The 16,448-nt window shown below is 40.9% G+C and overlaps 1 protein-coding gene across 4 annotated transcripts; it reads left to right on the top strand.

Moving 5' to 3' along the window:
• Positions 1 to 3,819: 3,819 nt before the first annotated feature.
• Positions 3,820 to 15,012, top strand: LOC147508146 (uncharacterized). Of its 4 annotated transcripts, none has more exons than XR_015216312.1 (3): positions 3,820 to 4,123; positions 4,225 to 4,298; positions 14,874 to 14,995. XR_015216312.1 is itself a non-coding variant. In XM_086599109.1 (2 exons), exons 1-2 carry the CDS (start codon positions 7,453 to 7,455, stop codon positions 14,951 to 14,953), a joined length of 1,065 nt encoding a protein of 354 aa, XP_086455235.1. In that variant the 5' UTR covers positions 7,406 to 7,452; the 3' UTR covers positions 14,954 to 15,006. The 4 variants fall into 4 exon arrangements, 1 of the variants encoding a protein (XP_086455235.1); XR_015216313.1 differs by lacking the exon at positions 14,874 to 14,995 and adding an exon at positions 4,708 to 4,721; XM_086599109.1 differs by lacking the exons at positions 3,820 to 4,123; positions 4,225 to 4,298 and adding an exon at positions 7,406 to 8,437 and having other exon boundaries at positions 14,874 to 15,006.
• Positions 15,013 to 16,448: the final 1,436 nt, after the last annotated feature.

Raw genomic sequence — 16,448 nt, 5'->3', positions numbered from 1 at the left:
GTGATTTGTATATAGATAGGAGATAAGGCATGATTTCGTAGGAGGCTCAATTATTAAGTGATTTGTATATATCTTAAATTAGATTTTTTTTTTCAATTAGCTAGAAGTTATTGTATTCCAAAAGGAGGCCACTTCTTGGTCTATATATAATTTTCATTGGGTATAGAGCAACTATAGTAAGTTAGTAACTATATACAACTCGTAAAAATAAATTTTAAATGAGCAATGGACGTAAACCATACATTCTTTTATAGATTTTAGAATTGATAGCTATATATTGACTATAAGAGAAGGTAATCTTGATCAAGTTTTTCATGGGCACAGATATATCACACTTTAATTTTCGCGATGCCCATAGAAAATAACATATGTTTTGACGAACATTGAGATGAGCAAACTGAACCTTTGTTATCTCGGCAGTAACAGGTTTTGTCCGAGCAGCTAGCCCATGTCTACCTATGTTTGCCTTCATGAGGGGGTGAAAGCATACACATGATTAACTACTCAATGGTATGCATATTAATTTTTTGGTCCGGTCTCGTGGTGATAGGAAGTTCTTGAAATCTTAATTGAACATTTTGTAGCAACAACTCGTGCCTCTGCGGTATACATTCTAGGCCCCGGCATATCTCTAACGGGGGAGCTCACGATGTATGAGCCCATAGATTATTCGCGACCGGATGCGGAACAATGAGCCCCGCTTAATTTTGTTGTGTAGGCAATGGTTCTTGAATTGAAAGTCTATTGCTATCGTATGTGAATGAAATTAGTGATCTTCTTGGACGATATTCTCATATATTTAAAGATACCTACTTAGCCAGGACTGCTGCTTCAGCAGCATCACTTCCCTTGGTGGAATTTGCAAATGTTCTCCCAATTTGACTATTTAGACAACGCCTTACAACCTAGCAAGCCATCTCATTTGACATAGCATCCCATAAACCGTCGCTTGCTAATATGACAAACTCGTCTTTCTCCGTATGCTCTGTTATGCTGATCTCTGGTACAGAAATCACATACAATTTAAGATCTTGACGCTTACATACATTCATCATATTTAGATCTTAGTTACGTTCAGAAGATAGCATAAACAGCAGGAAGTAAGACTAATTCCATTTCTTAAAGGATAAATCATTGGACATACCTATGGATCGAGAAGTAGCAAGCACTCCTAGTACTCTATAACCATTCCAATTTATGACTCTTCCACCAACGACTTCTACTCCTTCCATTTCATCTGGTCTATCAGGCTGCAGAAAGATGTTTCCCACGCTTGGAGTTAAGAATTTGTAAATAGTTCACAAAATAAACACACATTTTATTTTCAAAGTGAAAAGTTTTACATGATGCATCAAAATCTAATAGTCCACAATGGAGTCATGATGCCTTATCATAAGCTAGCATCGGATGCATCGATCGTGAAGGAGATAGAATCTGATTCTGAGGGGTGGTTGTAATTAGAACATCGGATTAAAATCATACCGCAAGTATGTGCAACTGTTGCAGATGTTGATAATGAGGAATATGACATCCCGGTGAATGCTCTACTACAGATTGACCGAATAGTGTATCTGATCGAAATAACCACCTACGGGTTGGTGCTCAATAACTAAACACTTGGTCGACATCGACGCACTTTCACGCCGGGTTTGTTCTTCGAACATAGGAACAACAGTGGGGTAATACTTTCATGAAAAATCATATAAAAACAGTTGAGCGATTGAAAAAAAACTATTGCAAGAAAAGCATACCTTGCAATAGAGCGATTGAAGAAGGAGAGAAGTGGAAGCAAGTGACTGCATCCGATATTGGTGCAAGAGATTGAGCAAACGTTAGGAATTCCAACACGAAAAAAATAGAATCTCTAACACTGAAATAAAACAAAAAAACACCAATTTCAACCAAACAAACAGAAACCAAAGCTAAACCTACTTCAATATACCAATTTTTGTTATTAAGGTTCAGTTTGTGTTCCGCGAACTCAATAACCACTAAATGAAACTATAGCGGATAGGTTTTCGGTTTGGTATTGTCTGTGGATGAATTCAGGGGTGTGAGCCTGTGAGGTACCTAACACAGTATTAACAATTGATAAAGGTTTTATCCCTTGTTGTTTCTGTTTATCATCACCACATATTGAGGCATCATTACCAAAACAAAAACAACTATAACATTTATAAAGAGATCAAAAAAATAATAAGAGTTAGATCATCTTAAGTATATACATTGCTTCTCTAGTAGCTTGTTCAACCTATTTTTTCATCAAATCATGTGTCTCGAGATTATATATGCAAAACACTGGGAAAATAAAATAAAGATAAACATACAGCAGGGCTTGCTGTATATTTTTTCATTTATTTAGCAGGCGACTAACTTAAAACACAATGTATTACCTTGGAAAAGTATCCAACTATGTGGCATCCTCGCTCATCACATTCACATAAAACATTAAGGAGAAACAAATCGACATCATAATAAAGAGTCTTGTGATCAAGAAACAATTTTGCCAAACAACACATATTCTGGCCATACACCTTGTTCTTCGTGTAATGAACCTGCTTTAAGTTTTAGAGATCCACACACTATATCATTTCAAGCAAACCGTGGTTGAAAATCACAAAACCTGCCAAACTTTAAGGGGCGTTTCATGAAATTGAGAAAAAATTCATAGAAATACAACTTTAGAGAGTCGATCATTGTTTTCTGGCTGGAAAGGGGAGAAATACCATGTCTCAATCTCATTTAGCTTTTAAATGGTGATTTGGACTTGAAAAACTGTTTCGTTAACATAATACACAACTTTTGAAATTAGTGACTTTTCGTCACTCATATACCTAGATATGCCACCAGAATTTTCAAATGGTTCTCAAAAACTCATTTGCAAACGGATACTAGGCTTTTCAAGAAAAAATTAGTGGAGGGACTAAATCCCATTTTCTTTATCTCTAACAACAATTCATGAAAACGGGCAGATTTATTACACAAAGCTCGAGGGCTTGTCATCAAGGACATTGAGATATTGGACTTAGGGACACCATGGTATCGCAGGATGGCGATGTTCGGTCCCAATACCCTTTCTATATTATAGAGCACCCGAGCAACCCGACTAAGAATGATGGTGAATCTATCATCTGTGGGTGCGAGGCTCTTAAGGAAATCGACAGATGGGACAATTGTAAAGTCCTGAATTATTATTAAGGGTATTTTCGTAAATTTCCTATTAAATCTAGGGTCATTTATGTAAATTGGTCGTCGGGTTTATGTTTCAAACGTACGTAACTGGATGAAACTTAACTCCGACTCATAAGTCACGTTAGGTAAGCGACCCATATGCAAAAATTTGATAAAATGCCGGTTAGCGGTTATTTTTGCGTCGCCGGCCGGGCACGAAGTTACCGGTTTTACGCCAGGAGTGGGTTATTGTTATATAGCATGGAGGAGATAGAATATAGAAGATTAAATTTAGCGGGATGAGCCGGAAAAATAATTACGACGCGACGTCAAACGAGTGGTGGTTAGGCGTATTAGGACCTTAAGTCCAATTGGAATCGATCGGGCTTGGGCCCAAAAATATCGGCCGAAATCGAAAATAGAAAAAAACCGCAAAAACCAACAAGAAAAACAAAAATCGCTGAAAACAAGATCGCACCTTCTTCCCCAATTCAAAACTTTCAAAACCCTAGGAGAGAGAGAGAGACCTAATCCTCTCAATTTCCATCGATTCTACCACAATCCTTCACACTCCCAACCTAGAAACATTACACTAAAAAATAATCCATCGGAAATTTGAGCGAAACCAATTAAACTGAAGGCGGAATCGCTGGGCGGTTTGGGGTAGTTCCTCTTCAATCAATTCAAACCCACGAATTCGAACAACCACTCACTAACAACAGTGAATTCAGGTGTGGAGACTCACAAAAATTCGGATTTTGCCGTAACACCGCGGAAGGTGAGTTTTATTTTCGTTTTAAATAATTATTTGGATTCGAATTCAATAGCTTGAGGTTGCATTTGATGAGAGATATTGAATGGGGGCTGTATAATTCGACAGTAGCTATTTGGAAAGGAATGGCTTAACGAAATCAGCCAAAAATCCTTGGAGTGCGTCGTGTTTCAGTGAAAGGTTAGTGAATTCGCTTAAAGTAAATCATTTGAACTCGATTTTTATGTAGTTGGTTGTATTGAGGAAGTATAACTGAAATGGGATGGGTTTAATATCGGCAGTAGCTCGGTTTGGAGAAGGAGAGCTGCGATTTTGGTGGAGCAGCAAGCTAGGAACGATTTTTATTGCTGACTTGGTAAGAATTTGGTTATTCATTACAATTTCAATGAATTTATGTCGATTTATAACTGTATAAGAGTTGATTGAGTAGTGATCGAGGGATAAGAACACCCACCGATTTTATTAATAGAATTAATGTTAATTGAGAGGTGTAGAATGGGTTGTAGTTAAAAATTTGGAATTGGAATTGGGATGGGATAGGATTGGCGTAGATATGAGGGCCTGCCATGGCTGAAATAGCCGTAGAGACTGTCAGAGTAACAGTGCCAGAAATGGCCTGTAGCTCTGTTAACGGTAGTTAGATAAAAATAAATAACCGAAACAAAACCAGAGTGTCGAGATTCTTCTCGACTTACGCTATATAAGAATTCTCGCTCGTTTGATAATTTCTAATGGTCGACGATATATATATATATGATGTGTAGGAGTAAATACGAGGCAGGGGATTAAAGCGAGCTTGATTACATTAAGTGGGCTTGGGGAGAACGGAGCTTGCTAAGGTAGGAACCTACATACCAATATATAGTCCGCTTATTTTCATGCATGATTTGAGTTGTTTAAAATGTTAAGAAATAGTTTCATGATCAACCATGCATGTATATATGATATTCATGTTTTGCATTGTAGTTTTCCTCGATATGAATTAAGTATATGGATAGCTTTCGCGAAATGGTTTTCTCAGAAAATCGGGTAGCGAGGGATTGTTTTCTGGTTAAAAGTGAAAAACTGGTTTTGGGGAAAGGTTCGCGTCTCTTTGTCTCAGTAAGGAGACAGAGAGATGGATTTTGTAATGCGGGTAAGGATTACCCGGTTGTTTGTAACTAGGTGCGAAGTTCTGGATTGGTCCCGGGATGGTCGTGTTATTTACGATGATTCGCCGTTTGGGAATCATCGGTTGTTATTTACTATGACTGGCCCGTTTGGGAGTCATAGGTTGTTCTGCTCGATTTCGGGAAATCCAGGAACTCACACCTATATAATCAACAGTTTTAAAAGAAAAACTAGATATGTAACTAGAGTATTTGAAAATAATCGGTAATACGAGTATATATATATAGATATTACTATGTTTATCACGAGGAGATTTAGAAAAGGAACTGTGAATTCCTATAAAGAAGGAACTGTTGTCGCATTTCCGGAGACGGCAGTCATTTCTAGGATTCCAACTGGTGTACACCTTCGAGGTGGTGGGCCACCTTTAAAGGGATGCATCACCTGGATGTAGTCCGGGAATTCCTTTTCTACTTTTCTAGATAACCATGCTTGTAGTGTCATTTGTATGGTGATTAGCTTGAGTGGGGTTACATGTTACCCTCGATGAGGTTTAGACGCGAGGAGTGAGAGTTTAGTCCACTCGGATGTGTCGGGGATCTGGAAAGCGTCCTAGTCGTCGAACGGTTGACCACCAACCGAAGTTAGGTGACGACCGTATATGGGGTCGTGGGTCACAGGCCCACCGAGCCCTAAAAGCTTTGGGGATTTTGTGTAACGAACACAACAACGGCATTTCAGCTCCTGCCGGTAAAATCAGGAAAACAACGGTGCATGGTTCACACCGGGAAGCATCTTTAACCGAGATTGCCTCGCGGATCGGGTCGAAAGTAAGTACCGCATTCTTCACCATTCTAATAGGATGCAAACGCCACAATAGTTGTATGATGATTGTGAAAACTCTATTTTGAATATCAATGAAGCATGTCGAGATGATTTACGCTAGTTAGTGATGTATATATACATAATCACAATATTTGAATACTATTATAGAACCCCCGCATGTTTTAAATGTTTTCTATAAGTAGTCTATTTATTGGCTATGCGTTTCATGGGCATAGTTGTTTGCTCATCCTACTTTAACATTTCTCGACGAGCCATGGCGGAGGAGGGTTTCCCTAACCCTAGTGATGAGTGGTATGGTGATTTGGGAGGATTCCCTTATGCTTGACGAGAGGCGAGTCAAGGTTATATTTGGACCGATGTATAGAGATGACCTAGGTTATTCTTTTGTCAGATATAATGAGCCTAGCTCTTTTCCTTTGGTTGTATAGAAAGAGACTAGTTTCTTTTGTTGTATATATAGAGAGCTAGGTCATTTTGATGTAATAATTGTATTTGGCAACCGGTTCTCCTTGTTTTGTAGTTATATCGCCATATCCCCGTAGTAGTTAGAGTTAAGTGTAGTATATATGGTTGTTGGATGTATGTATGGTTGTTGGAAGGAATTATAAGATGTCCAGGGTTTATGACAAAGTTATGACAGTTTTTGTGGTTTACTTAACGCCGATCAAACAAAGGAAACTCACAAATTTCGGTAGAATCGGGATAGGTGTCCGCCTCGAGATTCATTCCACGCCCCGGGATGTGTGTGGGTCTCGGCGACGTGAAAACGTGGTATCGAGCCGCCCACTATTAGATCCGCCTGGGAGCTATAGTGGGGACTCCAAACGCGACGCGTTTTAAAAGTTTCGTCGGAACCCTATAAACTCTAGGTAGGGATACACTACCCGTAGTTAGTACGTTAAGCGTTAATACTAGTTTAGCAATGTCGAGACGTCGCATGGGTAGTTGTCTTGTCACAGCGGAGAGTGTGGACACGTGTCGAGGAATTTGATGAATCGGACACCATTAGGTCGGAGTGATTTTTTTCATTTTCGAGGTGCCGAGCGTAGAGCGACCTCGCTCATCTCTTGAAATTCTACCCACGCTTCATTCTATGCATGTGAATTCAATAGGCGCTTTGCCTATGCTCTTGCATAATTTTGAGAAATTCTCTAATGTATCATACAATCGAAGTTGGCTCTTTGTGTATGTGCAGAATAGTCACCATGGATCCGGAAAGTACTAGTGGTGATGATGCTACGGATCGCGGGTCGGGAGGACCGAATGGATAGGCTCCTCTATGATGAATCAAATGGCTCAAGCACAAAATGAGATGAGAGATGAGATCGAAAGTTTGAGGGCTAGTCGAACGAGCCCCAAACTCTTCTTCGACATCCATCGTTATTCCACCGGTGTAACACCAGAGGTAGCATCCCCACCACGGTGAGGGTTGAGGAGTTCAGGCCACCAGTGCAAAGTCAATCGGGGTTTCTGCTGGCAAATTTCATCAGGTTACGTCCACTGAATTTGTGGGGTCTTCTGAGGTTAAAGTAGCCGAAGACTGGTTGTTAGACATGTCTAGTATGCTGGACTCCATGATGTGTACTGATGCTGAACGGGTTACTTTGGCTGCCTTCATGCTTAGAGGTGAAGCCAAACACTGGTGGATCAGTGTTAAGGATGTAGAGACATTTCCTATGAGTTGGGCTAAGTTTGAGGAACTCTTCCTTTTGAGGTATGTTACAGAGGCGGCGAGAGATAAGAAGCGAATGGAATTCCTCAAGTTAGAACAAGGAAACATGACAGTGGGGCAGTATGAAGAGAAATTCACTGTTCTTTCACGATATGGGAAGGAGTGGATTTCCACGGAAAAAGCTAAGGCGAGGAAGTTCATTGACGGGCTGAAACCGTATATGCAGAGCAAGATGTCGGTCCTTCAGATCGATACTTATGCTGAGGCTGTGAGAAGAGCTCAAGGCATTGAAAGAGTTGATGATCAGTTATTGCTACAGAGGCAAGAGGTTGGAAGGGTAAGACAGCCGACAGTTCAGGGTAGGCAGGATACGGGAAAGAGACAGGTCTACCAAGGCAGTGGTTCAGGGTCGCAACAGATGTATAGGCCAGTCTTTCAGCAGGCACCACAGTGGAGGGCACCAGCTGTACACAGGGGTTTGAATGTGGTTAGGCCAGCACAGAGTCTACCAGTTGCGAGACCGATGAGTGGATCACAGAGGCCACCGAGGGTACCTGCTCCTTCTCAGACCAGAGCACCAGTGCAGAATTTGAGGCCTCAGGGTCAGAGAGCTAGATTGCAATCTGTAATACCCCAGAGTACACAGTCAGGGAGAGAGAGTGTGGTTTGCTATGGTTGCGGTGAAGCTGGGCATATCAGGCGGTTTTGTCCCAAGTCCAGTTCAGGGGTGGAACAGAGACCACAGGGCAAAGTGTATTATCTAGTGCCAGAGGAAGAGGTTATGGATCCTGCTCCAGTCCAAGAGGAAGCCACGGTATATAATGCTATGGGGGCAGATATCAGCGCTACCGATCAAGTGGTTGAAGGTATGATATGTCTGTTTACACATAATGTGCATGTCTTGTTTGATACGGGTGCTACTCATTCTTTCATTGCTAGAAATATGGTGAAGATTCTTGGTTTGGATGTAGTTAATACCGGGAGGAAGCTTATTCTATCTACTCCTCTAGGAAAGAAAACTATGTTCTTTGAAGTTTGTCACCATTGTGTGATAAAGATAGGTGATAGGGAGATGATAGTCGATCTAACGGTGATGGATCTAAAAGATTTCGATATCATCGTAGGGATGGATTTGTTAGGGAAGTATCATGCCCATGTAGATTGTTTTGCCAAGACAGTTGACGCTTTTTAGAGTAACGGACTGACTGAGGTTGTGTTTGAGGGGATTAGAAATACGGTATCTCGAAAGTGGTGAAGGCCAAGTCCGACTTCAAGTATGATAGATAATGGATTGTTAGTCGGTCTTAGTCTCCAAGGGCGAAGTTCGAATCTTCCGAGCTTGTTCCTCAGAAGTTAGTGAGTTTGGCAGCAGTTGTTCCCTGATGCATTGCGGGATTGCCCTCTCCGGCGGAGATAGATTTTGTAATAGATCTAATGCCGAACGCCGCCTATTTCGATGATTCCTTATCGAATGGCTCCTCTCGAAATGAGAGAACTCAAGTCCCAATTAGATGAATTGAAAAGATCGGGGTTTATAAGGGAAAGTCACCACCTTGGGGAGCACCGGTGTTATTTGTGAAGAAGAAGGATGGGTCATTTCGACTATGTGTGGATTATCGGAAGCTGAATAATGTGACTATCAAGAACAAATATCCATTGCCTAGGATTAATGACCTGTTTGATCGGTTAAGGGTGCCAAGTATTTCTCAAGATAGATCTCGAACGTGCTACCATCGATGAGAATTCGGAGAAGAAGATATACGTAAGACTTTCCGCGACACGGCTAGGGCATTTTGAATTTTGGTGTTACCATTTGATTGACAAATGCTCCAGCTGCATTTATGGATCTCATGCACCGAAAGTGATGTGGAAATACTTAGATCAATTTGTTATCGATTCATAGATGACATCTTGATTTATTCCAAGACTAGGGTCGAACACAAGGAACACTTGAGGATTGTTTTCAAACATTAGTTGATCATCGCCTTTATGCCAAGTTCAGCAAGTGTGAGTTCGGGTTGAATGAAATGAGGTTCTTAGGGCATGTCAGATCGGAGAATGGAATCAAAGTTGATCGCTCAAAGATAGAGGCGTTGAATAATTGGTCGAGACCGACGTCACCGACGGAAATCAGGAGTTTCTTGGGATTGGCAGGTTATTACCGTCGTTTTGTAGAAGGATTCTCTAGCATAGCGTCGTCCTTAACTAGATTGACACAGAAGGATGTGAAGTTTGAATGGACGGAGGCATGCGAGAAAGCTTTCCAAGAGCTAAAGACGCGATTGATAACAGCGCCAGTCTTGACTATTCCAGATCCGGAGAAGAGCTATGTGATTTATACTGATGCCTCTAACACCGGATTAGGATGTGTCTTAATGCAAGAAGGCCAAGTGATAGCCAGATGCTTCTAGGCAATTGAATGCCCATGAGAAGAATTATCCTACTCATGACTTGGAGTTAGCGGCCATCATTCATGCTCTAAAGATATGGAGGCATTATGTGTATGGTGAGAAGTTTGAGATATTCTCGGATCACAAGAGTCTCAAGTACTTGTTCGCAGAAAGATTTGAAATATGAGGCAGGAGATGGGTTGAGTACATGGAGGACTATACCTTCACATTGCAATACCATCCGGGTAAAGCAAATGTAGTTGCCGATGCATTGAGTAGGAAGCGAGAACATGTCTGTGCTCAGATGATGATGAAGGAGTGGCAATTGCTGGAGTCTGCTGCTTCTTATGGTTTTGAGATCACGGAAAATGGAAGTGGAGATCCTCATAAGTGCTGTTATTTAGCACAGATGACAGTGACGGCAGAAAACACCTTGGTTCAGGAGATTGTAGATGCTCAGACTACATCGAGGGATGGACCTAGGTACCGAGGATATGTGGATAATGCTGAGGATGTTGATTGGGAAAAATCCGGAGATGGAAGCATCAGATTCAGAGGAAGAATTTGGGTACCTTTTGATCACTCTTTGCGGAATAATATCTTGAGTGAAGCCCATAGATCGAAGTATACCATTCATCCTGGTGGTACCAAAATGTCTGAGAGATCCGCGCCGCCGTTTTTGGTGGCCGGAATGAAGCGCACACATTGCGGAATATGTGAAGAAGTGTGCCACATGCCAACAGTGAAAGCCGAACACCATAGACCACCGGTCTTCTTTAAACCCTCCGAGATTCCGAATGGAAGTGGGAGAATATAACCATGGATTTTGTATCCGGGTTACCGAGGACCCGATGAGGGAATGGATTCTATATGGGTCATTGTTGATAGATCGACCAAGTCCGCTTCATTTCATACCTGTTAAGACTACTTACTCTGCTGAAAAGCTAAGTAGAATCTACATGTCGAGATATGTACCGAGGTTGCATGGGGCACCATTATCTATAATTTCAGATAGAGGTACTCAATTTACCGGTTCATTTTGGAGAAGTCTTCAAAGGAATTGGGGACCAAACTGAAATTCAAGACAAACATTTCATCCGCAGAACCGATGGGCAATCGGAAAGAGTCATCCAAATCATAGAGGATATGCTTCGGGCTTGCGCGGTTTGATTTTGGGGGTAGTTGGAAGACTCATTTGGCATTGGCTGAGTTTGCCTTTACAATAACAGCTTACCAATCTAGTATTGGTATGGCTCCGCTTTGAAGCGTTGTATGGCGGACCTTTGCGTAACACCTCTCCGCTTGATCAAAACCGAGATAATATTATGTTGGGGCAGAGATGGTTAGTGACACCACCGAGAAGATTAGAGTGATCTGAATCGGGTTGCTCACAGCCCGTGAGTCGCCGAAAAGCTACGCGCGGATAGGCGTAGACGCCCCTTGGAATTTTATGAAGGTGATGTGGTATTCTTGAAAGTATCTCCGAAGAAGGGGCATCAGAGGTTCGGGATGAAAGGGAAACTTGCACCTAGATATGTGGGACCATTCCCGATTATTCGAAGATCTCGAGCTAGCTTATAAGCTCGAGCTACCGTAAAGGCTATCACGGTTCATAATGTGTTCCATATCCTCGATGCTACGCAAGTATGAGCCGGATCCACTACATGTTGTCGATTTGGAATCATTGGAGTTGGAAGAAGACATTACCTATCCGGAAGGGCCAGTTCAGATCCTAGATGCGAGAGAGAAGAGACTGAGGTCCAAGGTCATTCCATTGGTAAAGGTCTTGTGGAGAAATCACAATGTAGAGGAAGCAACCTGGGAGAAAGAAGCCGATATGAGGCGACAATATCCAGAATTGTTCGAGCAATAAGGTATGATTTAATTTCGAGGACGAAATTTTCTTTTAAGGAGGGTAGGATGTAAAGTCCTGAATTATTATTAAGGGTATTTTCGTAAATTTCCTATTAAATCTAGGGTCATTTATGTAAATTGGTCGTCGGGTTTATGTTTCAAACGTACGTAACTGGATGAAACTTAACTCCGACTCATAAGTCACGTTAGGTAAGCGACCCATATGCAAAAATTTGATAAAATGCCGGTTAGCGGTTGTCTGCGTGCGAAGCTGGCACGAGTTACCAGTTTACGCGCAGGAGTGGGTTATTGTTATAGCCTGCGGAGAGATAGAATATAGAAGATTAAATTTAGCGGGATGAGCCGGAAAAATAATTACGACGCGACGTCAAACGAGTGGTGGTTAGGCGTATTAGGACCTTAAGTCCAATTGGAATCGATCGGGCTTGGGCCCAAAAATATCGGCCCAAAATAAAAATAAAAAAACCGAAAAAAAAAAACCAACAAGAAAACAAAAAAATCGCGAAAACAGTATCGCACCTTCTTCCCCAATTCGCACTTTCAAAACCCTAGGAGAGAGAGAGACCTAATCCTCTCAATTTCCATCGATTCTACCACAATCCTTCACACTCCCAACCTAGAAACATTACACTAAAGTAATCTTGGAAATTTGAACCTTGGAACCGCCGAGTTTAAACCGGAAGTGGAATCGCGGGCGGTTAGGGTAGTTCCTCTTCAATCAATTCAAACCCAAAATTGAACAACAACCTCACTAACAACAATGGTGAATTCGTGTGTGGAGACTCACAAAAAATTGGATTTTGCCGAATAATCGCGGAAGGTGAGTTTTATTTTCGCTTTTAAATAATTATTTGGATTCGAATTCAATAGCTTGAGGTTGCATTTGATGAGAGATATTGAATGGGGTCCGATAATTCGACAAGAGCTATTTGGAAAGGAATGGCTTAACTAAATCAGCCAAAAATCCTTGGAGTCGCCGTCGTGTTTCAAATTGAAAGGTTAGTGAATTGGCTTTCAAAAGTAAATCATTTGAACTCGATTTTTATGTAGTTGGTTGTATTGAGGAAGTATATTTGAAATGGGATGGGTTTAATATCGGATAAAGCTTCGGTTTGGAGAAGGAGAAAGCGATTTTGGTGGAGCAGCAAGCTAGGAACGATTTTTATTGGCCGACCGGGTAAGAATTTGGTTATTCATTACAATTTCAATGAATTTATGTCGATTTATAACTGTATAAGAGTTGATTGAGTAGTGATCGAGGGATAAGAACACCCACCGATTTTATTAATAGAATTAATGTTAATTGAGAGGTGTAGAATGGGTTGTAGTTAAAAATTTGGAATTGGAATTGGGATGGGATAGGATTGGCGAGATATGAGGGGCCCTCTGCCATGGCTGAAAAATAGTCAGAGATCGGCCGAGTAACAGTGCGTTAAATGGCCTCAGAGCTCTTAACGGTAGTTAGATAAAAATAAATACCCGAAACCAAATTCGTAGTGTCGAGATTCTTCTCGACTTACGTTATATAAGAATTCTCGTTCGTTTGATAATTTCTAATGGTCGACGTATATATATATATGATGTGTAGGAGTAAATACTGAGGGATTCAGTTTAAGCGAGCTTGATTCTCATTAATGGGCTTGAGGAGAACGGAGCTTGCTAAGGTAGGAACCTACATACCAATATATAGTCCGCTTATTTTCATGCATGATTTGAGTTGTTTAAAATGTTAAGAAATAGTTCATGTGATCAACCATGCATGTATATATGATATTCATGTTTTTGCATTGTAGTTTTCCTCGATATGAATTAAGTATATGGATAGCTTTCGCGTGAAATGGTTTTCTCAGAAAATCGGGGGTAGCGAGGGATTGTTTTTGGTTAAAAGTGAAAAACTGGTTTTGGGGAAAGGTTCGCGTCTTTGTCCTCGAAGGAGACAGAGAGAGATGGATTTTGTAATGCGGGTAAGGATTACCCGTTGTTTGTAACTAGGTGCGAAGTTCGATTGGTCCCGGATGGTCGTATTTATTTACGATGATTCGCCGTTTGGGAATCATCGGTTGTTATTTACTATGATCGCCCGTTTGGGAGTCATAGGTTGTGTTCGCTTTCGATCGGGAAATCCAGAACTCACACCTATATAATCAACAATTTTTAAAAGAAAAACTAGATATGTAACTAGAGTATTTGAAAATAATCGGTAATAATGAGGTATATATATATAGATATTACTATGTTTATCACGAGGAGATTTAGAAAAGGCTGTGGAATTCCTATAAAGAAGGAACTGTTGTCGATTCAGGAGACGGCAGTTCGCTCTAGGATTCCAACTGTGGTGTACACCTTTCGAGGTGGTGGGCCACCTTTAAAGGGATGCATCACTGGATGTAGTCCGGGAATTCCTTTTCTACTTTTCTAGATAACCATGCTTGTAGTGTCACGCTGTATGGTGATTAGCTTGAGTGGGGTTACATGTTACCTCGATGAGGTTTAGACGCGAGGAGTGAGAGTTTAGTCCACTCCTGGATGTGTGTCGATCCCGAAAGTACCGTCTTAGTCGTCGAACGGTTGACCACCGTAAGTTAGGTGACAGCCCGTATGGGGGGGTCGCGGGTCATTGTGGCCCACCTGAGCCCTAAAAGCTTTGGGGATTTTGTGTGTACGAACACAACAACGGCATTTCAGCTCCCTGCCGGTAAAATCAGGAAAACAACGGTGCATGGTTCACACTGGGAAGAATCTTGAACCGAGATTGCCCGCGGATCGGGCCGAAGTAAATTACCGCACTCCTCACCATTCTAATAGGATGCAGCGGCCACAATAGTTGTATGATGATTGTGAAAACTCTATTTTGAATATCAATGAAGCATGTCGAGATGATTTCTGCTAGTTAGTGATGTATATATACATAATCACAATATTTGAATACTATTATAGAACCCTGCATGTTTTAAATGTTTTCTATAAGTAGTCTATTTATTGGCTATGTGCGTTTCTACTGGGCATAGTTGTTTGCTCATCCTACTTAACATTTCAGACGAGCCAGTTGCGGAGGAGGGTTTCCCTAACCCTAGTGATGACGGGTATGGTGATTTGGGAGGATTCCCTTATGCTTGACGAGAGGCAGAGTCAAGGTTATATTTGGACTGTATAGAGATGACCTAGGTTATTCTTTTTTTTGTCAGATATAATGAGCCTAGCTCTTTTCCTTTGGTTGTATAGAAAGAGACTAGTTTCTTTTGTTGTATATATAGAGAGCTAGGTCATTTTGATGTAATAATTGTATTTGGCAACGGTTCTCCTTGTTTTGTAGTTATATCGTCATATCCCTGTAGTAGTTAGAGTTAAGTGTAGTATATATGGTTGTTGGATGTATGTATGGTTGTTGGAAGGGAATTATAAGATGTCCAGGGTTTATGACAGGTTTTTAGGGTTTACGAACGTCGATCAAACAAAGGAAACTCTGCCGAAATTTCGGTAGAATCGGGATAGGTGTCTGCCTCGAGATTCATTCCACGTCCTCGGGATGTGTGTTGGGTCTCGGGGCGTGACAACAATTCTCTTCTGTAAGCTTGATGTCAACAAATTTGAGTCCGTGGATAGGAGTTTACCCAGATTGGGTCCTGAAATGCCAATGTTACTGTAACATTCAAGCTTGGGTTTCAACGTTTTCTCGGGAGAGGCTAGGAGGAGTCGAGGGTGGTAGGCAATGAGTTTTGAGATGTGGGCATCAATGAAACCATAGGATTTGAAGAGAGACAGAACAAAGTTAGGTTTAGTAATTGTGGATTTCTTGATAACAACTTTTTTGGAAGCTTTGAGAGCTGATTCTAAGGTTAACCCACACTTATTTATGAGGTAATCTACTATGAAACTTACTTTCTCCTCCTCATCATTGGGTTTTGAGAATCTGAATGGTGATGGTTTTGGAACAAATACAAACAATGGCTAACTTTTCGGTCTTGAATCTCTAACAATATTTCTCAAGATACATAATGAAATTGATGGAACATTGTATAAAAGTAAGTTTAGTTGACACTTACGTAATATGTTTCCATTCATGCCCTTTCTTCATAATCTCTCTCAAAATGTGAAACCGAGCCCTAAACAAACCCAATGCACAAAGCAGAGGGACACATATAATCGATGGGTTTTAAAGGGTTGCACCGGTGCTACCCTTCCAACTGAAGTAAACCGTCCGCAACACATTCTCTGTTGTTTAAAATCCAAAATACATCAATTTAATTACCACTTTGTATCTTCCACACTTACGCACTAACATTTCACAGAAGTGCAAACATGTTAAGTATGATAAGGACAACCTTCAAACTTAAATTGTAACATACAACCACCGAAATTGAAGATTAAAAAAATGTGTAATTGATTGAACTGCCTGGAACGGCATTGGTGTCTTTTTCTTCGTTGTAATTGGGGGTTTTAAAGCTTTAGTTTTTTATTTTTATTTTTATTTGGATAGAACTCTGACTTGGTAGGGAAGAAGATAAAAGTGAGATGTAGGATGCGTAGGGTTTTTTGTTTTTTCCAAAAATTTCGGTGCTTTTAATATTATTGTTTTGAAATTGGGCGAAATTTCTATGGGATAGGGAGGTGA

Source organism: Coptis chinensis, chromosome 3 (assembly GCF_015680905.1).
Source record: "Coptis chinensis isolate HL-2020 chromosome 3, ASM1568090v1, whole genome shotgun sequence".
NCBI lineage: Eukaryota > Viridiplantae > Streptophyta > Magnoliopsida > Ranunculales > Ranunculaceae > Coptis > Coptis chinensis.
This window is presented reverse-complemented; position numbering and strand designations above follow the sequence as displayed.